Raw genomic sequence first — 27298 nt, forward strand, 5'->3', positions numbered from 1 at the left:
TCCCTCTACTTTTTCAATTCTCATGGTTTTCTCTGTAGAGAAAAGCTCATCTATTAAGACACAGTGGTCTTTTTGTATGAAGTATGTAAATGCCTTTGACTACTACATACATATGCCTACATATGAAAGTAGTAGTAGGCGTATGTATGTAGTAGTCAAAGGCATTTATTAATTTAGTTGTTCAATATATATTTACTGCTGTGTCTCTAGGCAACAGAAATGCAAGGCCAAGCCAAACCTCCCTTGGGAATTCTCAGGACGGTGGCAGTTACTTTGGGTCTTTAGCACTTATGGCAGGTGTCAGTGCTGCTCCGGGTCCTTGTGTTGCCATCTGGGTACTATTTAAACCTTATTGTGGACTGTGGATTTCTTTGGGTGAAAGTCTGTTTTTCTCACACTTGTATCTGTTGAGTGCTGTGCAGTGTCTTGTACAGAATAGATTTCTTTTCCTGTCTGTTTCTGGAGAGGGGCTTTTTTTGAAGATCTGATCAATGATTGGAGTCAAACTCTTTAGTCCCACATGTGATCCATTGTAAACTAACTGGCAGATGTTTCATATTTCCCGTCTAATACATAACGAAAACAGTTTAAGTCTGAAAAGTGGTATAAATGGAGTGGAACATGACATTCCTGTAGCCATTTTTTTAAATAGAGATTATATCCCTGATTAATAACAAAATGCCAGTCTTTTAAAATATAAAATTACAACAACCATATAGAATCACACACCTCCAGCCTCTGCTGATCTTGATCTTAGTACATTAGGCTTGGGTTGCGATTAGATTTATTGTGGCAGGAGGTTTTGTGTTTGAGGAACTAAAGGACTTTCTAGTAAACATAGATGCAGGAGAGCAAATTTGTGAGTAAATACCTTAAAGTCTTTATATAAGTTTTTTTTGTAGTTAAAGTCACTAACACAATAATAACAGTACAATAAATACAGAGAATGTACGTGGCATTTTAGATATCAAGTTGGTAATAATGGCTGCTGTGCGATTAATTTGATGAAAGAGGACAGTGATGATCCTGATTGGAAGATTGATAGCTCTTGGGTGGGGTGGGGATGGGGAGAGGCACTCCACTTGCTTTTCTTAAGGACTTGCTCAAAGTAAGTCTGTGTCTCTAAGTGGAGAGCTTTATCAATTGATTTCTTTTTAACATCTGATATATGTCCAGTATGTTCTGCCAAATGCAGGTTGCCAACCAGTAAGTTGCAGAAATGGCTCCATGGTTCTGCAGTGCTCTGGCTGCCTAAATTGAACATTATGTATCTGTGTTGTTCTGATGGAATTAGAATCCTGCAGGTGCTTGTGGCCACGGGAGAAAATGTGTGGCAGCACCTCTGGCAGGGAGAGTTACTTCCTGCAAGAAGTCCAAGCTGAAAATGGATCCCCGCTGGGCCACATTTCTGGTGCCACTTCATTGAGCACTTTCTGCGTAGCAGCAGTTTCCTGGTGTTACTGCTGAATTGTTTCAGGGGTAATTTCCTGTGAGTTCAGTATGCATAGTAACAATAAAGAATTTTTATATTGCTATGTGATTCACGTTTATTAAGTATAAAATTTCACAGTTGTGTAAAAATATGCAAAATTTATAAATCATTTTTGAGCAAGGACACATGATTGGGGTGGGATTACTATTTAATAAAAATGCTACTCTATTATTTATTGTAAGTCTTTTACAAGTGTACAGAAATCAGTGACGTGGCCAATAATACCAGTTTTTCTTTCCTGTGTCACTGGGTAGTCTAAAGGTATAGTGAGGTGTTTAGTAACTTCATAGTTTAGTAACTGTGAAGCCAGGCTGCCTCAGTTTGAATCCTACCTCCTCTAACTATTGGCTGTATGACATTGGGCAACTATTTAACATCTCTCTACCTCTGTTTCCTCATCTGTAAAATGGGGGTAGCTGTGAGAACTGGATAAGATTGCTTAGGATAGTGTCTGACAGAGTAAGACCTTTGTAAGTGTTAGTTCTACTAATTATTATTTTTCAGATTCCTGCATTATTTTTATAACAGCAGATGACAAGCAATGTGAAAAAGTACCATTATAAGTACAATGTAAGTGGAATACAAATGTTAGCCATGGTTTTCTACACCTTTGAGGAAATAATATTGACTTTTGTTCCCCACTCACGTCCCATGGGTGAGAGTCCGATTCCTTCTCCAACAAGTTTCTGAAGCCTTGGGGCTTAAGTTCTCATGATCATTGCAACCCTGTGTTCCTGCTCCTGCTTCCCATAGCTCTTTTTTTTTTCCCTCTTCGTCCCAAACTGACTTGGACAAGAAACTCAGTCCCTTCCTCTTGATTTCTCCTCATTCCCCCAGCTTCTCTCATTGAGCATTTGGGTGGGCAACAGACTTCATGGTAGGCTTTGGCAGTGGAGGTGAGAGGGGCTGAGATCTGTTGTAAACAATTTATAGCACCTTTTGTGTTAAAGCAAACATGACTGCCTGATAGAATAGAAAGCAGAATTTACATATGATAAAGAAATTCTAGCTGTGTGGTAGACTGGGCCACTTCAGGCAACCAGAACACCAGGAATGTGCATTTATTCTCCTCTGTCATTAAGGGTACTTCTATGGGGGAAATGTTTGGGGAAGTACATTTGATAATTGCATCATATAGTGAGCAAACAGTTTGAAATTTGTCTCTCAGTCACTGTTCTACAGTTTGCAGGTAACACCCTATAATATTTATATCTGCCATTTTTAAAAGTTAAGAATTATTAGGAAAGCATTTATTGTCTTTAATTATAGAGAGAGTAATGTAACCATATTGTCTCTTTATCTTTTTCTTTTTGGGAGCTGCCTGCCAAGATTTAGGAATCATTTTGTTTTTCTAAACACTTAATTTCATCATAATGAAATTTCTTGTATAATGAGATTTATATCACTTTCCTTATTATGAGAGTTCAGCTTGTTTTAATTGTGATGTCTGAGAGCTTACACTGAAACTTGCTGTAGTCAGGAAGACACCTGTCCTAATAGGAAGACATTTTACTTAATGAATTGATACCAGTTTAAATTTCTGCCTTTTTTTCCTTCTACCTTTTCTTCTTTGAGTAGTGAAAATTGCATTTTTATCTAGCTTTATAATTTGCTCTCTGCAGTGAGATCTACTACATGAAATCTTTTCTCAAAGTGATCTGTGTGAAAATTTAAATTAATAAACATATACCATTATTTGGAATATGAGCTTTAATGAAAATTCTTGCCTGAGTAAGCAGTGTCCATTTACAGTCAACTATAGGAAATAATTTAACTATTTACAAGGATGCTTTTGAGGGATGACATTGGTAGTCATTGATTGTTGCAGCACCAATCAGTATTCTGTGTGTACTTTGACTGGTTTGGTGCTACTTACCTTCACGTGCCAGGGGTCTTTCTTTACAGAACCGATGTGTTGATGGTGAATCATGATGCACTGTTCTTGCACAGAGGTGGCCCTGACATTTATTTCATGAAAGACTTTTCCTATTTTGGGATCTTGTGGGGATATTCATGAACATAATAGCCTACCTAGGAAAAAAGTTAGATATGGTGAAGAAGAACAATGCCATATTTAATGCTTGATCTTTAAAAAATAAGTTTCTTATAACTTTGGTCAGAAGAACACTGATATAGTTTGGCTGTGTCCCCACCCAAATCTCATCTTGAATTCCCACATGTTGTGGGAGTGACCTGGTGGGAGGTAATTGAATCATGAGGGCAGGTCTTTCCTGTGCTGTTCTCATGTGAGTGAATAAGTCTCACGAGATCTGATGGTTTTATAAAGGAGAGTTTCCCTCCGCAAGCTTTTTTTGCCTGCTGCCATCCATGTAAGACATGACTTGCTCTTCCTCACCTTCCGCCATGATTGTGAGGCCTCCCCAGCCACTTGGAACTGTAAGTCCATTAAACTCTTCTTCCTGTATAAATTACCCAGTCTCAGGTATTTATTTATCAGCAGCATGAAAACGGGCTAATACAAACACACAGGCTTGTAAAAGTAGATTACTTTTAAGTAAACACTTTTGCCCTGTGATTTTTATTATAAAGTTGGAGATAGGTACTTTTGGGAAAAGTATTTTCCTAGATGTGTAAAAATCAAACTTTAAAAAGGAGCAAATGTTTAAAATTGAGTCTAGCGAAGTATTTATAGAAATAATTTTAAATGTTATTATATAATCTCACTGAAAAATAAGTCACTAAATAAAGTTATACTACTAAAAATGAAAATGTTCATGACAGAATAACTGGCTATAGGAACATCTCACTGAGTATTATTATTTTTGTAAGTTGACACTGGAGCTTTAGCAACTTGACCAAGTTTTTTACTCTGTGTATATTTTTAATTCTTTCATTCTCTGATTTTAGTTGACCTCTTTTAGCTGTTTCCAGAATCATCTAGAAGATCTTTTGTATTAGTCATGAGCTGGAGGCCATGTAGTGCTCAGCCTAATGTTAAACCTCATACAAATGGGCACATGAGAAAGGAATGGGCAGTTATTGTTGAAATATTATTGCTTACATTTAAAATGGTTATAGGGATGGGGGAAATCTAGGCCAAGAAAAAGGTTATCTTTGTCTTCTTTAGACTTGAGGGCATGGAGAGTATGACATGAGCAAACCTAATACTTGATTTTCAGAAATTCAGGGGAAAATATTCACTCACAAAATAATTTTAGAATGTCTATAATTTTTAGTGAATATATATTGATGTAGCAAATTTATTGTAGTCTTTATATATAGATAGAGAGGAGTCTACGTCATTTTTTTTTTGTAACTAATTTTTTGGTTTTTGCCTAAATTCAGGTAGCAAAGATGAAATGTTGGTTAAAGAAACTAAAAATAAAAAAATAGAAAAAAGGGGAAGGAGAATTAGAAAAATCAGAAAAGGAAATTTACAGGGGAGTGAAGAGATGGCAGTGATACTTGCATTTGTACAACTCCTTCAGGTTAAAAGCTGCTCCTTGGACTGTGAACTCTTTGGGAAAAGGCCTGTCTTCTCTTTGTATCTTTAGCATCTAGTCTTGTACTCAGCGTGTGCTTAAAGTGGTACCTAGTACGTAATGGGCACTCAGTCAGTGCTTAATGAATGAAATCAATTAATGAAACTTAGATTTCTCATGGGTTATTTCACCTAATACAAGTCCTTTAAGGAAAACGTAATTTTCCCCATATTATAAAAGGACAAACCAAGACTCTCATGGGTTAAATGATTGCCAAATAATGACAATTCTGCTAACAATGACATGCCATTATGACATATTAATCACATAAAATTAGGGATATATTTGTATTTCATGATTTATAATTTCATTATTATTAGCAGTAAGTAAGATTTAGTGAAAGCTTATTGCTTCCTAAAATTATGCTTGACATGCAAATTTCACTAGGCTAAATACTATCCTGTAAGGAAGATAGAATCATCTACATTTTATAGTCTGGAGCTTAAAGGGATAGGTTACCTTTCAAGTTCACCTAGCTAGTGGATGGGTGACTTGAAAGCAGCCTGGTCTGACCCCTGAGCTCTTTTTTTTTTTTTTTTTTTTTTGAGACGGAGTCTTGCTGTGTCCCCCAAGCTGGACTGCAATGGTGCGGTCTCCGCACACTGCAACCTCTGCCTCGCGGGTTCAAGCAATTCTCCTGCCTCAACCTCCCAAGTAGCTGGGATTACAGGCATACACCACCACATCCGGCTAATTTTTGTATTTTTAGTAGAGATGGGGTTTCACCATGTTAGCCAGGCTGGTCTTGAACTCCTGACCTCAGGTGATCCACCCGCTTCGGCCTCCCAAAGTGCTGGGTTTACAGGCATGAGCTACTGTACCCACCCCAACTGAGCCCTTTCTTAATGACTACACTAAGTTACCTCCTTCTAGTCACACAGTTCTTGATGGCAGAGCCAGGATTTGCATCCAGGTCTTTTGTTCCTAGTTTTCTTCCCCTGTATATCGTGCGTGTGTGTGTATTTCATTTGCCTTGTAGTAGGCCATGATCAGGGCATATAATAATGACCAAAAACCTCAATTCTGTTAGTATAGAATTTGGTAGATTTTGTGAAAGATATTTGATTAAAATGATATAACATCTGAGAGGAGAGAATGACTATCACTACCTGGAGTTGCCATGCAAGGCTTGACACAGAAATGTAATGGCGTGAAGCATGAGGAATACTCCAGGTAGAGGAAAAAGACGAATGACTGTGCAATTTATTGTCCAAATCAGATTTTTTTTTTTTTTTTAAAGAAAGGGACACTAGCAATAATTGTGGTAGGGCAACAGGGCTTGAACCAGGACCATCTGTGGAAACCAGGCCAGTGGTCTTTGTACAGAAATACTGTTTTAGGCAGAAGGAGCTATAGATACAAGTGGCTATTTAAAAATCACATAATATTTCAAACAGTGTTAGATTAAAAAAAGCAAAATAATAAAACCCTACACCACATCTGCCTTATAGGAGTAAAGTGGCAATGAATAACTACTGAAGAAACAGCTTATAAATACCTAATTAGGGAGAAGAGAGTTCTAGAATGATCTAGCACAGTCTAGGAAGTTGTATGATCTGAAAGTGTCTTCCATTTTTGGTAGAAAAATGGCTAAGTTTGGTGCAGATTTGCAGACCACAGAAATTAAGGTATTTACTAGAGTTGGGGATAAAGAAGGATAAAACATTTAATTCATTGAAATTAATTTCAGTGTGAACATTTGACTCAAAGAAGGCAGACTAAAGGTATCTGGTTGTGGGAATTAACAGAATTTGAGTTAGTCTATCCATTTATGTTTCCTTGTTAGATTTTTCTCTTGCCACTGGAAGTGAAACACTGTTAATTCACTATTGAGCCCCAGACAGAAATAGTGTGTATGGTGAGAATGTGGTGAGGGGTAATGGAGATTGTTTGGATTAGCAAGTTTCTGAACAGAATACAAACTCCTTTTGATTTAGAGATGGCAGTGTTTATTGGAAGGCTAAGACAAGGTGGGAAAAAGAAAAGACCAAGAAGTACTTTGTATACTTAATTGGATATACTTCAACCTGGTTAGTATTCTATATGGCTAATATTTTCAGAAGAAATACTACATAGAAGTAGTGGTATTTATTAAGAAAATTACATATGTTTGTATGTGTAAACATACAGATAATAATATATATGATATATGTACATGAGCCATAGTGTAATGGTTAGCACTGTGGACTCCGATATGTGTACACAAATCCGACTCACAATTTACTTCTTCTTGCTGATACGGTGATTTTAGTGCAAAACCTAAGCATTGATACTAAGAAAGAATAAAATTTTATTTTTATAAAATTAAGATTGTGAAATAGTGAGCAGAGCTAAAATCTGGAGTATAAGCCGTAAATAAGTTTCTCAGGTAATAAAATCAAAAGCAGGTAATAAAAAAAAAAGGATAGATTATCTCAAATTCTGTTAATTTCCACAGCCAGATGCCTTTAGTCTTACTTCTTTGAGTCAAATGTTCACAGTGAAATCGATTTCAATGAATTAAATGTTTTATCTTTATCCCCAAGTTTAGTAAATACCATAATCTCTGTGTTCTCCAAATCTGCACCTAACTTAGTCATTTTTCTGCCAAAAATGGAAGACAGTTTCAGATCATACAGCTTCCTGAATAGACTGTGCTACATCATTCTAGACTCTCACCTCTCTAAGTAGGTATTTATAGGCTATTTCTTCAGTAGTTATTTATTGCCACTCTACTCTTGTAAGGCAGATGTGGTGTAGGGTTTTATTTGTTTATTTAAAATCTAACACTGAAATGTTATGTGATTTTTAAACAGCCGTAATAGTATATATAGCTCCTTCTGCCTAAACCAGTTTTTTTTTTCTGTTGGAAGACCATTGTCCTGGTTCACCACAGATGGTCCTGGATCAAGCCCTGTTGTCTTACCACAATTATTGCTAGTGTCCCTTTCTTTAAAAAACATCTGTTTTGGACAATAAATTATATATTCATTCTTCATTTCTCTCTACCTGGAGTATTCCTCATTCTTCATGCCATTACATTTCGTGTTAAGCCTTGCGTGGCAACTCTGGGTAATGATAGTCATTCTCTCCTCTCAGATGTTTACTATTTTTATCAAACATCTTTAATAAAATCTACCCAATTGTATAGTATTATACAATAAGAGAATTTTGAGGTTTTTGGGCATTGTTATATGCCCTGAAAATAGCCTGCTACATGGCAAGACACACACACACACACACACACACACACACACACACACACACACACACACACACACACACACACACACACACACTACACAGGAGAACTTGGAACAAAAGTCCTGGATGCAAATCCTGGCTCTGCCATCAAGAATTGTGGGCCATAAGGAGATAATTTACTGTAGTCATTAAGAATGGGCCCAGGAGTCAGACCCACCCACTGGTGCTGGGTAGGTGAATTTAGGAAGGTTACTTACCTTCTCTAAGCCCCCGATTGTAAAATGTAGATGGGCCTATCTTTAAATTTACGTAAAATTTGGAGATGATGCTAAATTCAGAGGAGTGTGCGTGCCGAGAGAATATCAATTAGGTAGAAATATAGACAGAAAATAGAATGTAATTTAGTATAGAGAAACAGTGACTGATATATATGAGAATAATTTTGTTTCAAAGTGAGTCAGGGTAGGCCCGGCCCAGTGGCTCGTATCTGTAATCCCAGCACTTTGGGAGGCCGAGGCGGGGGGATCACTTGAGGTCAGGAGTTCGAGACCAGCCTGGCCAACATACTGAAACCCTGTCTCTACTAAAAATACAAAAATTAGCCAGGCGTGTTGGCGGGCACCTGTCATCCCAGCTACTTGGGAGTCTGAGGCAGGAGAATCGCATGAACCTGGGAGGTGGAGGTTGCAGTGAGCCTAGATTGCACCATCGTACTCCAGCCTGGGCAGCAAGAGAGAAAGTCCATCTCCAAAAACACAAACAAACAAAAAGTGTCTCAGGGTAGAGAAGAAGCCTGCTGAAAGGCATTGAGAAAGAAAGTGGTGTTCTCCTTTGTAGTTGGGGGAAGGAAGAGGGGAGAGTAGGTTGCCTAGTCTAGCGCTACGTGTTTTGCTGATCTGAGCTGCAGTTTAAACACTGGGTTTGTTGGTTATTTCTACATAGAAATTATATAGGCCAACTTTTTCTGAAGTTGAAGTCACTTGTGGAGAATGTTACACTTTGTTTTTAGTTGCACTACAGATTACCTCTTTCAATAAAGAAGATATCACAGTGTGGGGTTAATAACAGTGTTCTCTGATGTATTTTATTATGCCAATAAGAATAATAATACAAGATTATAAAGTAACCATTAATCCTTTCTTTTTACTTTATGTAGAAGAATTAACACACTATTCTTAAGTCTGATCTTAAAGATACTTTACAAAATAACCCCCCCCCCCCAAATTTTTGGATAGAACCAAAACAGCCTGGTTGGAGGCCAGAAAAATTGTTATTTTGTAAAATTAATAATTATTTCAAGTTTAATGATGCATATTTCCTACTTAATTGTCACAAAAATGACAAAGCAGAAAATGAACTGGAAAAATTAAAGAGGTGCCAGAAAAATTATTATGTATTTAGTTTGGGTAAGGAGATCAAAGCACCTGTGGGTCATGAAACATCAGAGAGGGCCAAATATCTGAGCAGGGAGTGGTGTTGGTGTATGGGTTGGGGTATCGTAGTGGTACCATTCAGAAGTGGCACTTATACACCCTGGTTTTCTGTGAACAGTAACCAAGGGTTTAGAACTGAAAATTAAGACACATGCATTGTAAAAGATTTTTAAAAACTTTATGAATATGAAAGGTAATATGAGGGATGTAATTTGGATATTCAAATATGGGTATTCTGGGGACATTTATCATGGAGATAGAAGGACAAAACAGTGGAATTTACATTTCATAGAAGATTCATAAAAAGCCAGAATGAATGGTTGCAGATTTTATGTATTGGGCAGATTTCTATCCCAAAGAATAATTCTTGTGATATTTGATACAATTGTGATACAATGATTTAAAATCAGATTACATTTATTTATGAGAGTATTATTGATATTGCTGTTTTTAACAACATGCACTGGTGGGTCACTGTAGCCAAAGGAAAATACTAAATTCAGTCCATGATTGAAGCCATTAAGATCAAAGCTGACTTCCTGGAGTTTAACTGAAGTGTGTCTGCCATGCGGGTAAGAGCGCAGTCCTCATGGCTACTGCTCGCTGACAGGTTGGATGGAGCATCGGTGGGTAAAGGGTGCGGCCTGGGGCTTGGGTTGGCCCAGAGCCTTAGGGTTGAAGCAAACCATGGAGAAGTTCTCTTTGACTAGTGAAAACATACAAGTGTTTCATCTATTTCTAGTTTAACTTAATAACTTATATTTACTTTCTTGTTTTACTTTACAGACTTTCTTTGTTTCCTTGCTTTTGAATAGAAGTACAATTGGTAGAACATTTGTTAATGTAATGCTTTTGGTTGTGTTTTTGTTGTATTTTTTTTAAACTTAATTTTTCTAATAGTTTTTCTTTCCCATGGCAAATGCCGGTTTTTGTTTCATTTTTATTTTGCAAATTTGAGTTTATACTAACCACTGCAGAGCAGCAGCAGATATAAAAGCATGATCTCCTGGGTGGGGGTGTGCTGCCTGGGAGAGCAAAGGGTGAGGAATGGAGCAGTTTGATGGAAGTTTCCAGCATGGGTGGAATTGAAGGAAGAAAGTGCAAGTTTGTACAAACCTAGATGAATAAGATTCATAAGAAGGGGAAAGCTATTTTGGAAACTACCCACTATACAAAACCTATCCACTTAGATTTCTTGAAGCTTTGGGGGTAAAACCAAATAAAGGAAGTCCTCAACTTTGTTTGTTCCAACAATTTAAGTTGGTTGTAGTATGTTTTCCTGAGGAATGGCGTCCTGCCAGGCATTCCTTAGAATGGAACACAAGCCTGGATAAGTGGCAGGTGCCTGCAGTCCAGTCCTAAGGCTGCTGTAGAACCCCTCCCCGAGAGGCTGCGTAGCATGGAGGGGAAGGGTGCTGGCAGGGGCTTCAGATTTGACTCTACACTTGTTAGCTACCATAGCTTTGGTTATTTGTGGCATCTCAGTTTCATTATGGATAGAATGGAATAATGGCATCTTCTTCATCGGGTTATGTGTATTAACTGAGATACTCCATGGCAAGTTCTTAGTGTCATACCTGGGACATATGTCAATACTGTAAGTTGTTTGTAGGAGGCAGGGTCATGGCCGTGAGGCATTACCTTGTCCTTATGGAGAAATTAATTCTGACTTCCAGTTGAATTCCTGCATTTCCTCCAAAATTTTGGCCAGGCCTTTGTATGTGCTAGTCCCCTTGCTTCTCACCATACTGTTTCTCATCACCTTTCTGTTCATCCTTGGATGTTCAGTTCAGCCACTTCCTTGGAGATATGAATCTCCGTTCGTTGGAACTAAACCTAGTGGGATTGACATGTCCTGTTCATGTGTTTCTCTCCTTCTCAAGATTATCATCCCCTTCAGGAAAGAACCTGCAGCTCCCAGCTCCCTAGTTTGGGACAGTCTGCCATATAAGAGACAGAATATCATGGTTGTTAAAGGCATGGTTTGGGAGCCAACAGCGTGGGTTAGAACCTTGCACCATCACTTACTGGCTATGTGAGGTAGGGCCAGTTGTTTTACCTGTCTGTGCCCCCGTGGCTTTGTCTGTAAATGGGAATTGTAACAGTACTTACCTGTATCAGGTAAGTACTGTTACAAGTCAAGGACAGGTTAAATGAGGAGGAAGAGACTTAGGCTTGAAGAGGTGGGTAGGCAGGTAAATGTACCTCCTACATTTGTAGATAATTATCTTTCTGTAGGTTTGTTATGCTTGACTATTCCATGTTCTCCCAGTGATGATTTTCCAATTACTTATCAATTTACTCCTGGGGAATTAAAATGTAATGTTTTTTGACTGTATTTTTCTTTTCTTTTCTTTTTTTTTAACTGTTGGTACTTTTAAAATAAGTTGTGGTGAGGAGAGTTCAAATTACAGCATAACAGAATTCATTTAGTGAATTGATGTAGCATTAGCATTAGTCTGCCATTAGCATATCATATAGCAGTATTATCCAGGTAAGGAAAAATATGCCATCTCAAAAAAATAAAAATAAAAGAAATAAAAGCGACAGACTTATGTGTCACCTTTTCCCTCATTTTGAATGTTGTACTCTAATGAGGAAAAACCCCAGCTCCCCTCCTCCTGGGGCAAGGCAAGCATGGCGATTCTTGTTCCGTGCTTCACAGGGAGCTGTTTTCTTGGCTGGTGTGCCGTTCTGAAGCTCCTCTGCCTTGGAAGGGCAGGCAGTCCATTTCTAGCCCAGATACCCTCCATGCTTGTGTTAGCAGCTGCTACCACCACCACTGCTATTCCAATTATTACCACTACTTCTATTCCACTGTTATTTTTAATGCTGACATTACTATTGCTAAACCACCACTATTTCTATTGATACCAAAATCCTGACTTTAGTTACTGTATTCTACTACTTCTTTATCATGTGTGTAGAAGGAAATGCTTATTTTCCATGCCCTAAGTAGAGAACCTTGCAAGCTTTCTTTGGAATGTAGATTGTGCCATAGTTTTAAAAATTTTTATATTTTAAAAAATTGTTTAATTTTTTTGGGCCAGGCATGATGCTTATGCTTATAATCCCAGCAGTTTGGGAGGTTAAGGTGGGAGGATCATTTGAAACTAGGAGTTCGAGACCAGACTGGGAAACATAGTGAGACCTCATCTCTACAAAAAAATAAAAAATAAATTTGTGAGGCATGGTGGTGCCTGCCTGTAGTCCCAGCTAGTCTAGAGGCTGAGGTGGGAGGATCACTTGAGCACGTGAGATCAGATTGAGGCTGCAGTGAACTGAGATTGCACCATTGCACTCTAGCCTGGGTGACAGAGCAAGAAAGACCCTGTCTCAAAATAATAATAATAATAATAATAATAATAAATAATTTATTTTTAATTTTGGGGGATACGTAGTAGGTATATATATTTATGGAGTACATGAGCTATTTGGGTATAGGCATGTAGTGTGTAATAATCACATTATGGAAAATTAGGTATCTGTCCCCTCAAACATTTATCCTTTGTGATATAAACAACCCAATTGTACTCTTCTAGTTATTTTAATATGTACGGTTAAATTATTATTGACTATAGTTCCCCTGTTGTACAAATACTAGGTCTTATTCTTTTTAACTTTTTTTTTTTTTTTTTTTTTAAACTGGGCCCTATCTCTGGGTTGCTTTGAGCTAGCTGTCTTCTGGCTAACAAAATAGTTGAGTGCTACTTTCTTTCACTAAAGGCAGTGACATGCACCACTTTCATTAGCAGGTTAATTAACTTAGGAAAATAGATGATCCAGGCTAACTTTGACCTCTGCACTTCCAAGGTATTCAGTTTTTTAGTGCAAAGACTAAAAATACAAAAGGAGGAGTAAAGATGCTGCTTGTTTTCCTTTTGTATGTCCAGGGACTAATGCAGGTGTTGACAGAAAAACCTTTGAAACTGAGTTTCTAAGTCTAAGTTCCTGCCAAGGGAGAGGGGTGCAGTGCTTCCTCTTATAAGGGCAAGAGCTGTTGAAAGCAGCAGAGGGCTTGTGTGTGTGTGTTATGGTGACTGCTGGCCAAGGGCCCCTGAAAATCAGTTGGCAGCTTCCCATTGAACACACACCAGAGGCAGGAAACACAGACTAAAGATCATGCTTAAGAATGTAATTGCCTAATAATTTAAAATCTTTATTGATATTATTTATAAATATACTTCTAAAAATGTTCTTAGGTAAGTTTAAAAAGACACATTGCTACATTAACATTGAAATAAGAAGATATGATGACAATTTAATGTAAAATTTTACTGAGTTCCCTGACTACTAAGGAATCGTTGCATTTAATTTTTCCTAGAGATAAACTGCATCAGGATTCATTCATCAATTTATTTGAAAACATGTATGTGCTATAAAAGCTTTGGGATACAAAGACAATATAGATGTATTATTTACTCTCAAATATTTACTATTTCTTAGGGCACTAGGTAGTCAGACAGATATATTATAGTCAAGCACAGTTATTACCATAACAGGTGTGAGCCAGGTGCTGCAGAGCAAAGAGGGTGCATGTGTTTTTACAATTTAGCCCTGCATTTATGAGCTTAGCCATTTCAATATAATTACATATAACTCATGAAAGTACATTATCATTGAATACTGTGAAAAAAAAACCTGTTAACTTTAAATGGTAAATTACTTTATTTTTGAACGAATGACTTAAAAAATTACCCACTAGAAATGAGTTGTGGCCTGGACAATAATCAAAACAGAAATGTTGGCTTTTAATTTGCTGAGAATAGGGAGGTTTTGGTTTAGTGAACTGATCACAAGATTACAGCTAAGGAACAACCCTTCTCCATTTATGTCCTCTCTGCATGTCCTTTAGGGTCGTCATTTACTGTGATATTAGCATCAGTATGAAAATAATTTGAAGCTTCATATTGTGCAGTCCTAAACTGATACCACATGTAGCATACTTATTTTGTAATTCAGGGGATATTTGAAGGTATGATTTCTTAGAATGAGGATGATGATGCCCCTTCTGTTGGGACCCACTGATTCATGGGGGAAAAGGACAAATAAGGTCCTCATACAAATAAAAATTATTCTTTTATTAAATTTCTAGGAGATGTAAGATTTAGCTCACCTAATTTTAAAAGAGAGATATAGAGAAGATATGGTGAAAGGGACAGAAATAGGGAACTCCAGTAAGAGAGAAGCTTGATGTTATTATATTCCTTACACCTCTTCCTCCTTACCAGTTAAAAAAAGGATGATCTGAGACCTTTGGAGAGGTATAGAGGAGGAGTTATGATGAGAAGAGGACTAAGGAGAGGCTTGATAAAGTCTAAGCTGAGACTCAGCTAAGAAGGAGAATTCTTCTTGTACCTTAATGTTTGTAAATCGGTTTCATGGTCGTCTCTTCTGTGCCTTTCGAAACTGCCAATCATCTTATTATAATGGCCACTCATAATTTGAATTATACCAGACCCTCAAATTCAGGGCCGATCTTTCAATAGCAAGTGTCCTACTGAGAACTTCTTTATTCTGAGATGCTGAGAACTTCTTTCTTCAACACACAGGTTGGCTCTGTGTGGTCCTTGCCTCATCAAATATAAGTTAGAAAATCTACATTGTGTGAAGGTCTATTAGGTCTCACCGACCTTCTCATGAAATGTCATTTCTCAGTTGGGATTGAAATAACTCATCTCACCATAAGCTGTACAGGTTTTTCCTCTTCCATGGCCTCAGTTAACACCACTAGTCCATTATTCCTAGCAATTTTGGAGAAGTCGGTGTTTATTTTTTCAAATAAAAAGGGAAGCCATCCTGTTTGTATTCATATCTTTGAGAAAAGTCAAGATGGCTTTTACACATAGAGAAAAAGGAAACCATACACTTTTAAGGGGTAGAGGAAAAGGAGCGATTCAGAGTTTTGTAGTGAACTTTAGCAGTTTGACCTTCAAATGTTTCCTTTTTTATGCGTCAATATTGCTAACATTAAAGTGGTAACAGGAGGCTGCACCTTGAAAAGCCACTCATGCCTTGTCTGTTGTGGTAGCTGCCTGGTTATGAAACGTTTTCTAATCCAGAGAGCTTTGGTCTGATATATAATTTTAGGATGTTTTAGACCTTGATGGTGTTAAACTTTCCTCTTCGGAAGTTATGTGCATTGATATTGAGTGCTTTTCTACCATTTTCTTTCCTCACCTTGAAATAAGCAAGCTATTCATGCCCTTCTGAAGAGGGAGAGAGGCTAAGCATGGTTGTTGAAGACACATGGCTTTGTTGTTAGAATACATCACTTTTCACTGGATATACCTGAGAGAGAGGCTAGGCAGCATCTAATTACTGGGAGTTTTTATATGTGAAGACAGGAATTAACTGACTCCCTGGCCTCCTTTTCACATACTATGTCCCCCAATTTGCTAAGTTACCATTTTCAGTGAATGCCCTGCTATCCTTCCAGTGCCCAAGGCAGAGAGAGGTACGGTTATAATTCTGAGGTCTTCTCTTTTCTCTCCCACTGCTTCCCCACACACAGTCAATCAATTACCAAATATTTCTTTTCCATGTAATCTCCTGGAGTTCTTCCCATCTCTCCTTCTACTATCCTAGTCTAAATCCCATTCTTTCTTGTTAAATTATATGATAATGTCCTGGTTGTCCTTGTCTTGTCTTCCTATGCCACATCATCTCTCTAGTAAGAAGAAAAACATTTAATTCTATACGCTGCAAAAATGGAGTTAGTATAACATAGTAGTTAAGGATATGGGCCCTGTAGCCAGAATGTCTGGATTTGAATCCTGACTCCATTGCTTTGGCAAAAGCAGTTATGTAAATGTTGGTAAATCTCTAAGCCTCAGTATGTATTAAAAAAAAATTAAAACTTTTCTGATTGGATTGTTGTGAGGATTGAATGGCATAAACATTTAGCATAGAGCTTGACACATAGCAAGCACTGAAACATCACTACAACACCAATAATCATAAATGCAAAGTTGAGTATTCCGCTTTCCTTTGGTGCTTTTTTTTTTTTTTTTTTTCTGAGACAGTCTCACTTTGTTGCCCAGGCTGGAGTACAGTGGGGTGATCTCAGCTCACTGCAACCTCCATTTCCCAGGTTCAAGGGATTATCATGCCTCAGCCTCCCCAGTAACTGGGACCATAGGTGTGTGCCACCACACCCAGCTAATCTTTGTATTTTTAGCAGAGATGAGGTTTTGCCGTGTTGGCCAGGCTGGTTTCGAGCTCCTGACCTCAGGTGATCTGCCCACCTCGGCCTCCTGAAGTGTTGGGATTACAGACATGAGCCACCACGCCTGGCCTCCAGTTTTCTAATTAAGACCTTTTAACCTCATCACTTCTAGGACAAAGCCAAGATCTCTTTGGCATGCCATGGACATCCCAGCTCCCCTCTTCTGTTCCTTCTGTCAGTGCTCTTGTCCGGAGAAGTGTCCATCTCAACCACTTCCACTGCCCCAAGTGGTCCATGCTTTCATGCACATTCTTTGCCATTTGCCTGGAGCATCCTCTCACTGCAAGTCTGGAAATTGCCTTTCTGCCTTCTAAACACCAACCACTCCTTCTCTTTATGTAGGTGACTCCCACTCATCCTTTCTTACCTCATGTATCAGTTATTCCAGAAAGCTGTCCCTGATACCCTAGGGCTCTCAAGGAGCATCTGAATGTATTCTTCATTGCACTTGCCAAACTGTTGTGCAACCATGGACTCACTTGTCTGTATGTTCTGTCTCACTATAATAAGCCTTTGAGTATAGAGTCTGGATCATGTTTGCTTTTCTTGTACCCAGCTCTTGGCATTTTTATTCAGTTAACATTTGTTTAATATATTAATAAATCACTACCCAATTGGGGATTTGTTTTATGGAGTTTCATTATGCCTAGTGCATAAGAGGCACCTCATGAATATTTGTTAAATGAGGATGCATGGCTATTTAAACTTTTGTGTATCCTTAATTGGCAACTCTTATATGGATACACTGAATATTTAAAGAAATTTAAAGTTATTTAATTCTAAGTCCTGAAATTCTAAATTCTAACAAATTGTTAAGTTAACTTATGTAAATAAGTTAGATGATTTAGCAAAGTTGTACAATTTTTTTTTGTCAAAAATAGGTATGGTTATGAAACAGTGAGCTGGATTTGCCCTTCTGACTCATAAACTATCTCTGAAGGCAGTATATTTGAAGCTGCTTCAGATGATTCAAAGGTGTAGCAGATAACTTCTAATCTCAAAGAATGGACTGGGAAAAAAAAACACTCAAGTAATGTTGTGCCAAAACACCCCATCTCTAGCCATAAAATCATACATTCATCAGTTTTCTTCAGTTATCTCAATTTTCTTTTTGTCTGAACACAGTGAGATAAGAGTTGCCTTATTATGCACTCCACAAAGAAAATTATAGAATTTTCTGAGAGGAACATTAGAGGTCAGTTAGGCCAATCCTGTGTATATGAGCCGTTCTGTTGCAAGTGATAGATTGCTTAAGCAAGTGGTGGAGGTATTTGTTCTTCTCATGTAATTGGCTCTTGTATTCTAGGAGCAGCATGGTGGTTTCCAAATACTATTTATTGTATAAATGAAAATACGACTTATTTGGAGAAATGGCAGATTCCAGAGCTACAGCAGTGAAAATGTGAGATGGACCTGGGACAACTTGATATAAGAAAGCAATGAAACAAATATTATTGTAATTATTAATTATGTCAAAAGGAAACATGAACCAATTTGAAGGGACTCCCAGTGGCCAAACGTGGGACAATATGAGCATTAAAAAAACAATGATGGCAATTGATTATTACAAAAATAGAAAAAAGGGAGGTCAGGGGAAGCTTTTTTTCTTTTTTTTTTACAAAAGAATACTAGCGTGTAAGTAAGAAAAGGATGATAGAGTTAGAAAAATCACTGTTTTAAAGTCTCATATGGAATAATTGAAGCAAGGATGATCAAGGACTACTAATCCCATTGTGAAAAATTATTGGGAAATAGGACAGCCACATGGTACCACATCTTCACCCCTGGGTTACTTACTGCTATAAAGGGGGGGACATGTACCTTTACAGTAGAGAGATGTGGCAGTAACCATCTTAACTAAATGATTGAGTTTAGCCTCAGTAATGATGGGACACCCTAACATTTTGTGTCTTCTGATGTGATGAAATATGAACTTCACAGTATGAAGTACTTTTATCAGAACTGTTTAATTTGAATCTAGATTTAGCTTTCAGTTCACAGGAAATACAAGTGAAAGAATAATAGGTTTAATGATACCATGAAGAAACAACCAAACAAATGCAGAATTTAGGACATTTTATAAGACAACCAGCCTGGACTCTTCAAAAAGTCAATGTCATTAAAGAAGAATAAAGGCAAAAGGATTTTTAGATTAAAAGATACTGAAAAGATAAAACTGCCAAATGCAGTGGGTAAAACATGACTGGATCCTAGACTGGGGAAAGAATAGTACTAAAAGTGGGCAATTGAGGAAATTTGAATATGGAATGGATATTAGATAATATGAAATTATTGTTAATTTTCTTAGATATAATGGTATTGTTGATCTGTAGGAAAAATGTCCTTATTCCTAGGAGTTGCATGTAGAGTCAGGGTATTTAGGAGTCAAGTGTTATCTGGAATTCATTTTCAAATAGCTGAACAAAATACATTTATAAATATATAAAGGGTATAGATGCAAAAGCATATATGGCACTATGTTGCAATTGTTGCATGTAGATGGAATGTTCATTGTATTCTTTCAACTTTTCTGAAATTCAAAAAAATAAAATAAATAAACTGGAAAAAAAAATCAGTTTGGTAAAAGCAAAGCAGAAGTCCTGGAGTGGACTGCTGGCAGGCTGGCAGCCTCACTTCCTCTATTCCTCATCTCTGTTCCTATATGCGCACAGAGCCACACACTTGTGAGCATTGAGTGAAGTGTGAGCCTAGTGAATAACACTAGGCTCACACTAGACTTGGCACTAATTTAGTCAAATTTTGGAGCAGTGGGAAAATCTTCTGATAAATTTAATAGAGAAGCTTGAGGAAGAGCTTTGTCTTGTTCATTTTTAACATTTCCAGTATGTGTAATGTTGTAGGAATTCAAAAACTGAAAAATACATAAATAAAGTGGTGACCAAATTTGAGGATTGCCTGGAAAAGTAAGAGTATATAAGTGACTTTCAAATTCAGTAAATATTTGTGGAATTTAGTAGATCTGAACTAGTTAAGGGACAAGTAAGTTTAAGATGAATTCCAGAAGTAAGGGGAAGGCCTCTTTTTAAATCTTCTGTGCATGCAATATTTCATATTGTTTTAACTTTTAGTAATAATACTTGCTTTTCTGAATTAGTGATCAAAGCACTTTATGGAAGTCTTCTGCAGCTTTCCCTACAGGTGGGGAAAGTTTGAGTTTGGTGGGAAATCTTCAGAGGGTGGTGTGTGCAATTATGCTTTGTTCCTTGGTGAGCTATGAGTCAGGCACTTAATTATGTAAACGATATTGCAAGAGAGCAGTTGCATAATCCCCAAGAGAGTAATTATTATCTGTCTTGGTAGAATGCAAGGCTTTTAATCTGTAAATAAGCAATTCTATGTTGAAGAGCTACATGCAGAGTGATTCTGTGTCTTAAAGGTCTCTTATGAATTTTTTAAAGTGAAAGCAGTGACTGCATGCGCTGATTACCTGCTGCCTTTATGTTTCAAAGGGTTTATGATGCTTCCCTTGTGGTTTTAATCCCTCCTGAAATATTTAAGCCTCTGAGAATGATTCCTGTGAAGGGTAAAGTGTGTCTAAGTTAAGCCTATGAATAATCCAAATGTTTCAAATGTATTAATAGATGAAGTAAAAAAAGATATGCTTTCTGCAAATTAAAAAAACAAACCAAGATAAACCAAACAATGAATTAAGACATTGGCAACACTTTTAAAAAAGCAAAGATACAATAATTAGCTAATACGTTGCTCACTTTTTGATGGTTAGTAGGTTTTTTTTCCATTTTTTTAAACTTTATTTTGGTATAACTTACATATAATAAAATGCATCTATTTAAAGTTTTCACATGTATATTTTTTAAAAAATATGTGCCACTGCAGTTAGGGTATGTGTGTATTTTGCTTAGGTGGATCTGAGTCTTTTAGACACTGAAAGCAAATTTTAACTTTTGTTTTTTGAAGTAGTCAATAGCGTCTGCCTTCCCTCCTGTCTCCCTGTTATAGTGTGGATGAGCTGACCATGCTCTTCTCTAAGGTCAGCTGCTGCACTTGATCTCTCCCCACTTCACCTAATCAGGACTACATTTGGGGAACTGTCCTTCTCTGCTTTGTGACCAGCTTTCCCCTCTCTATCAGATTATTCCCATCAAAACAGAAACATGTCTCGATATCTTCTTAAAACTCTTGTTTCTTAAAACTCTTGACCATTTCTCTGTTCTCCTCTGCAGCAAAACTCAGGAGTCTATATTCTGTCTTCACTTCCTTTTCTCTCTTTGTCTCTGAAACCAACTCCAAGAAGCCTTTCATCCCACTCCTCCATATAGAGCCTGCTTTTGTCAAGGTACCCGTGACTTTGACACTGCCAGAATCCATGGGCAGTGTTGACCAATCCGTTGGTCTAAATCCTATTTGGCCATCTGCAGCATCTGATATAGTTTTTCACTCCCTTCATCTAGAAACACATTCTTTACTTGGCTTCAGGAAAACCCTATCTCCTGGTTTTCCTGCTTCCTCACTGGTCACTCTTACTAAGACTCCTTTGTGAGCTCCTCCTCTTTTCCTGATCCTTTAAAGTTTCCTGGCTCAGGTACTCTCCTCTTCTTTGCTCTCTTCCACAGTCATTTCAGCCAGTGTCATGGTTAACAGTCCTCTGTACACTAAAGACTCCCATATTTCTGTCTGAAGTACACACCTATCCCCTGGACTCCACACTTATTGGATGACTAATAGGCCTCTCAGATTTAACACAGTCAAAAAGTGACCACACTCTAGTCTTCCCACAGTTGTCTCTCACCTGGGTTATTGCAAGAGCCTTATGTCTGGTTTTCCTGCCTCCACCCTAGCTCCGGCCCCTTTCACTCTATGTTCAGCACAACAGGCCAAAAAGACCTTTTTAAACCATCAGATTATGTCCTCCTTTTGGCCAAGGCCTCCAATGACCTCCCATATCAGTCAGAGTAAAAACTGTCCAATAAAGATCTTCATCATCTGACCCCACTAGCTTTCCATCTCTCCTCCTTTTCCCCCATTACTCACTCTGCCTTGCTGCACTGACCCCTTTCTCAGACACGCTCAGAGGCCTCTATGTCAGGGCCTTTGTATGGGACACTTCTTTAGGCTGGGCTGTTGTGTGCTACGGTTCTCCATGGCTTGCTCCTTTTGCACCTCAGATCTCTGCTCCACCATCCTCTTCTCTGTGAGACCTTCTCTAACCATCCTGTTTAAGTTCCCCCCCCCCAGCCCCACCAACTCTCCTGATCCCTCCTCCAGGTTTTATTTTTCTCTATTGCACTTACCACCATATGAAAGTAAAAATACTTGCTTATTTGTGTTTGTTGCTTTGTCTGTTTTGTCTGTCTCTTCATATTAGAATGTAAGTTTCATGAGGGTAGAAATTGCCTTGGTCACAGCTGTATCACCTGTGCCTGAGAGAGACTGCAGGCTCGGTCAGTACTGCTGAATGAGTAATTGAAAAGCAACTTCAAAGGCTGCTTGATACTTTCTTGTCATTTTTAGAGCAGTCTTGAGTGTTACAGAGGATGGATAGCATTCAGAATAATTAACTATATGCTAACAGCTCTTTTCCATTCCTCAGTTTCTCTGTTTGAAGAACATAAGGACATTTCTCACGGCCTGTTGTGAGACGTTTGGAATGAGGAAAAGTGAACTTTTTGAGGCATTTGACCTGTTTGATGTTCGTGACTTTGGAAAGGTAATTATACTTCATTTTTAATACTACTTTTTAACTGGAAAGCATTTAAGCAAATTGTTTCAAATCTTGAAGTAGGGCGTGTGACTTAGGTGGTTTATGTATCTGCATTATATAGTTAAATTTCACATGTAGATGGCTTAGCAAAACCAAAAAACAAAAAACAACAACAACAAAAAAGAAACCCCACACATACAACAACACCACCAAAAAATTAGCATCAACTTTCCAAATGAGATTAGAATTATTTTGTAATTAAAATAGTATACAGGGAGAGAATCTTTTCTCCAGAGATAATTTTTTTCTGCTGGTCACCTCAGAGGATAGGGTTACTATTATCTGCCCTTTAGGTTGATCACTGGGCACTCAGGCCTGAGGACCAGTATTCTTTTCCTCCAGTCTTCTCTATATCTGAAAGCTGCTAATTTTTGGAAGATGAGAATGTTCTGTTGTCCTTTTCTCTATTTTGATACTTGGTTAGGTGACTCAGAGAAGACATGAATCACAAGTGTTCAAGATTCTTGAATAATTTCTGTTGCTTGAATTTCAGCAGATATTTGTTGGATTTCAAGGACATTTTTCACATGGAAATTGTTTTAATGTTTACTGTTATTATCCGTATGCACACTAAACACATGTATAATAAGTGAAACAAATCATCATTTCAAAAATTATGGTCATTTATTATGAAGTGAGTGGACATAAACCTCTCACAGGTAACTAGCCATAAAAGAGTCAGGTAATTAAGGTGAGAGGACTTTAGCTTATGCTGATGTAATTGCATTATGAAAATAAGCAAATAAGGAGGAAAAAACTAATGCTATTGAGAAGTTTGTCCTTATTCTTGTAATTCAGGTGCTAGTATCTTATCAAAAGGCTGTTTGAGAGTATACATTGTTTTAACTCTGAGATATAATATTTTCATTAGAAAATAACCAATGAATTGCTCTTTGCTAAACAGCATAAACTTGAGAAAGAAATATAGGAAATTTGATGCTGAAATACAGCGCATATGGGGAAGCCACTCTACCTGGGGTGGGGGAAGGCACTGGTTCTCTCTCCGGTCTTAACCCATGGTCATTTTGTGATCTAGAAGGCACCAGCCTTCTCGGGCATCAGGCTGCCTGCTAGCTTGGAAAGCTGTACAAAAGGAAGGGGGGATAAGAAGGTGGTTTCTAAGATTCCTTTAATCTCTGGAAAGCTGTGATTTAACTGTCTTGAGGTCCAAAAAGTGATGGAGGATAAAAGATGATAATTTGTACAACGAACTGAAAGCCAAATCCCTAGTAAGGAAATGGGAGCACATTTGTCTGTGGCCATGAATCACAGGTGAGGTGGACACTTCCCTAAGCTGTTGGCCCTGAAAAACACCAGAGATATTTCTGGTTTTGTTTTTCTTTTATCCTTCCGCCTATTCCTCCTGTGCCTTTAAAAAAATCTTCCTTGATTTTTCTTTATTTTCACCCTCTCTTTTGGGGAAATGAAAAATGAAAATGAATTGGGGAAATGAAAAATGAAAAAGTCTTGACTTTTTAAAGCTCATTAAGGAACTATTTATTTTTCATTTAAATTTGCAAGAAATGTTGTTGATAAATGTTGGAAAAATATATAAATACTTTAAAATGCATGGTGTTGTTCTACTGGAATGAGATTGCATGCTAGATTGATTAGACAACGGAAGCTTTGTAGGAGAGTTGATACTACAAAAAATTGAATGTGAAAGCGTAAACTGTATGCTTCTCAAGGATAAATGTATTTTTGACTGCTTAAAATATTTTAGCAGTGGTAGATCTGAAACAATTAAACATGAGATTGTGGTTTAGAACTTGAACCTACATTATAGTCACTTACATTTTGCTACTGCCAAGATTGGAGTAGCTATCTTTTTAGAACTGTATGATCTAAAGAAAACACTGAAAGTTAAAGAATTTGTGATATCGCTTCATAATTTACCAATACTAATAGTATTAAGCATTATATACTCTAAATAAAAACTGCCAATACCACCAGTAATTGAACACTTAAAATATGCAGTCTGTTCAGTCTTCATGTATAATTTGTAAAATTGTGACAACGTTAGGAGGTTAGGTACTACATTTTTCTCTTCATTGTACAGATGAGAAAATCTGCATCCCAAATCACATATCTATTAGAGATTGAAGCAGCAGTTTGAACTCAGGTCTAGCTGATTCTCCACTACTGTACCATAGTGCAAACATTCACATAGCACATAACGTGTACTTTGCATATATTGAGGGAATCAGCACATCAATCCCAACATGTGGGTACTATTATTTTTCCCATTTATAGGTCCTAGCTTGTGGGTAATGGAACTGAAATAATTCTTGTAGTTTTAAGTTGAAAAAATGTGAATAGAGTGTTAATTCAGCAACAAAATAATTTCTGATGGTGAATATATACATTTTAACAGGATGTGGATAGGTTGTTTTCCTCCATTCCGTAGGATTTAATTAAATGTTCTGTTAACTTAAAATGAATAATATCTATGTGTGCTCTCCTGTCTGCCTCATTTCCTACATTGGTGAATCTGGAATTCATGTGTATTTGGCATCTTTTTGCCAAAGAATGTATTAACTGTGATAGCAGCACCTAGTGTTTTTATAGCCTTTGAAGTTTTCAGAGTGCTTAATATTACTGACTTCATTTGATTGTCATAATACTCTTGTGAAGACATTCTTCAGATGAGGAAGCTAAGACATGGGGAGGTGCTTGGATAGTGATTCTAGGGTCTCCTTGCTTGGGAAGAGGAACAAGATCTGGAGCTCAGGCCTCTGGCTTCTCAGTCCTGTTTTTCTTGTCCACTGTCTTGTGTTTTGGGTCTCACTGCTCTGTGGATGGTCAGGGAAAAGGATGAACTTATAGAAGAAAATTAAAGGAATTTATAAAATTAAAAAACACAGGTGATATGTTACTTGGCATCTACTTATACTTTAGAAAGAAAGGAAAGATTTAGGATACTGCATGACTCTGCAACCCAGTGGTGGTTAAAGTTGTTTACTCTAAATAGGCATGTGATTCACCGATTCTCTGTACACATGCAGTCAATTCTTAGCTATACTCTCTTACCCCTTTTCTTATTGTGGTGTTTTCTGCTCACTAAACTTTTTCCAAGCTCTCCCTCTGTTTGGGGTTTAGGAAATTTATTTTGAATCTTAGGCTTGATATGGATGTGTTTTCTTTTGGAAAATCCTGGAAACAGTGTTAACACAAATGATAATTTGTATTTTGTGAGATGGTGAAGAGCATCTATTTGGGCTTCTCTAGAAGGGCTTATGATAATTCTGCCTTTCGGTGCTACCTTTATTCTTAGAATTGAGCTCTTTCCTCAATAGTAATTCACTTCAAACTCCACCAACATCAACAAAAATTAGAACAGTTTGAAACACTTTCTACACTTTTTTTTTTAATCACACAGGAAAGAGGAGTGAGTTTAGTAACTTGAACTCATTTAAGAGTCACCAGAGGCCTTCAGGTTAGATATGACTCTCACTCTTCAGGGTTGTTAAATACTGAAAAAAGTTCTTGAAAGAGGGAGATTTCTTTTCTAAGACTGCTGAGGTCTGGTGGGGGGAGAGGGGGGGAATGGGGGACGTTGAGGGTTTATGTTTTGAAAAACCATTTACTTTCTTACTTTTGAAAAAAAATGAATCTCTTTCTGGCTTTCTGATAATAAAAATAAGTAAAATCTTGTTAGTTAACTTCTTTGCTTAAGAAATGTAATTAAAATGTTTCCCCCGGCATAATATTAGAAATTACTATATTATTTTTTGACATCATGACAGTATCTGTAACTTTGTTCATTTCCATACTGTATATAAAGAATTTTCCATAACTGTTTCAATCATCAGTTTATGATTAACTCACTCTTTGGAAATGTTTCCTACTGAGCTGTCTGTTGGCACATTGACAGTGCAGAAGCACATGGGATTTTTTCTTTAATGAGACAATTTCTAGAGCGTAATAGAAGTCAGGCTGCCACTGTCCAGATGAGTGACTAAAGTCATCTCCTTACCCTCCCTCTGGGTGAGTGTGAAGGGCCTGCTTCCCATGACACACAGTGTAAAGTGATATGTTTTCTTAAAGAGTATCCATACCTGGCCAGTGGTAGGTCCGGTTGATTTGAATTGCAATAGGATAGTTTCATCATGTTCAGGTTCAGGACAGGCACCGTCAAAAGGAATTCAGAGCATCAGCTTAGGGGTGAGTCAGGGATACAGGTAAGAACATTATTGGGAGAGAGAGAGAGAGAGAAAGAGTTGTATTTTAGTTAAGAAGTAAACTAAAGAGCTTCTTCACAGCAAAATGAACAGCCAGCAGAGAAAACAGACAACCCACAGAGTAGGAGAAATTCTTCACAATCTATACACCAAACAAAGGACTAATATCAAGAATCTACAAGGAACTCAAATTAGCAAGAAAAATAAAACAAACAATCCCATCAAAAAGTGGGCTAAGGAAATGAATAGACAATTCTCAAAAGAAGACATACAAATGGCCAACAAACATATGAAAAAATGTTCAATATCACTAATGATCAGGGAAATGCAAATCAAAACCACAATGGAATACCACCTTACTCCTGCAAGAATGGCCGTAATTAAGAAATCAAAAAATAATAAATGTTGACATGGATGCAGTGATCAGGGAACACTTCTACACTGCTGGTGGGAATGTAAACTAGTACAACCACTATAGAAAACAGTGTGGAAATTCCTTAAAGAACTAAATGTAGAACTACCATTTGATCCAGCA

General features: G+C 37.4%; 1 protein-coding gene across 2 annotated transcripts in view; it reads left to right on the forward strand.

The window, feature by feature from the left end:
- Positions 1–27298, forward strand: part of VAV3 (vav guanine nucleotide exchange factor 3) — a 388694-nt gene that overhangs the window by 69208 nt on the left and 292188 nt on the right. For both annotated transcript variants that reach the window (XM_019039089.3, XM_019039034.4), the window contains exon 2: positions 22412–22528. In XM_019039089.3, the coding sequence (XP_018894634.2) occupies positions 22412–22528 (117 nt within the window). The remainder of the gene's footprint in view (positions 1–22411; positions 22529–27298) is intronic.

The sequence above is a fragment of the Gorilla gorilla genome, chromosome 1 (assembly GCF_029281585.2).
Source record: "Gorilla gorilla gorilla isolate KB3781 chromosome 1, NHGRI_mGorGor1-v2.1_pri, whole genome shotgun sequence".
Classification (NCBI taxonomy): domain Eukaryota; kingdom Metazoa; phylum Chordata; class Mammalia; order Primates; family Hominidae; genus Gorilla; species Gorilla gorilla.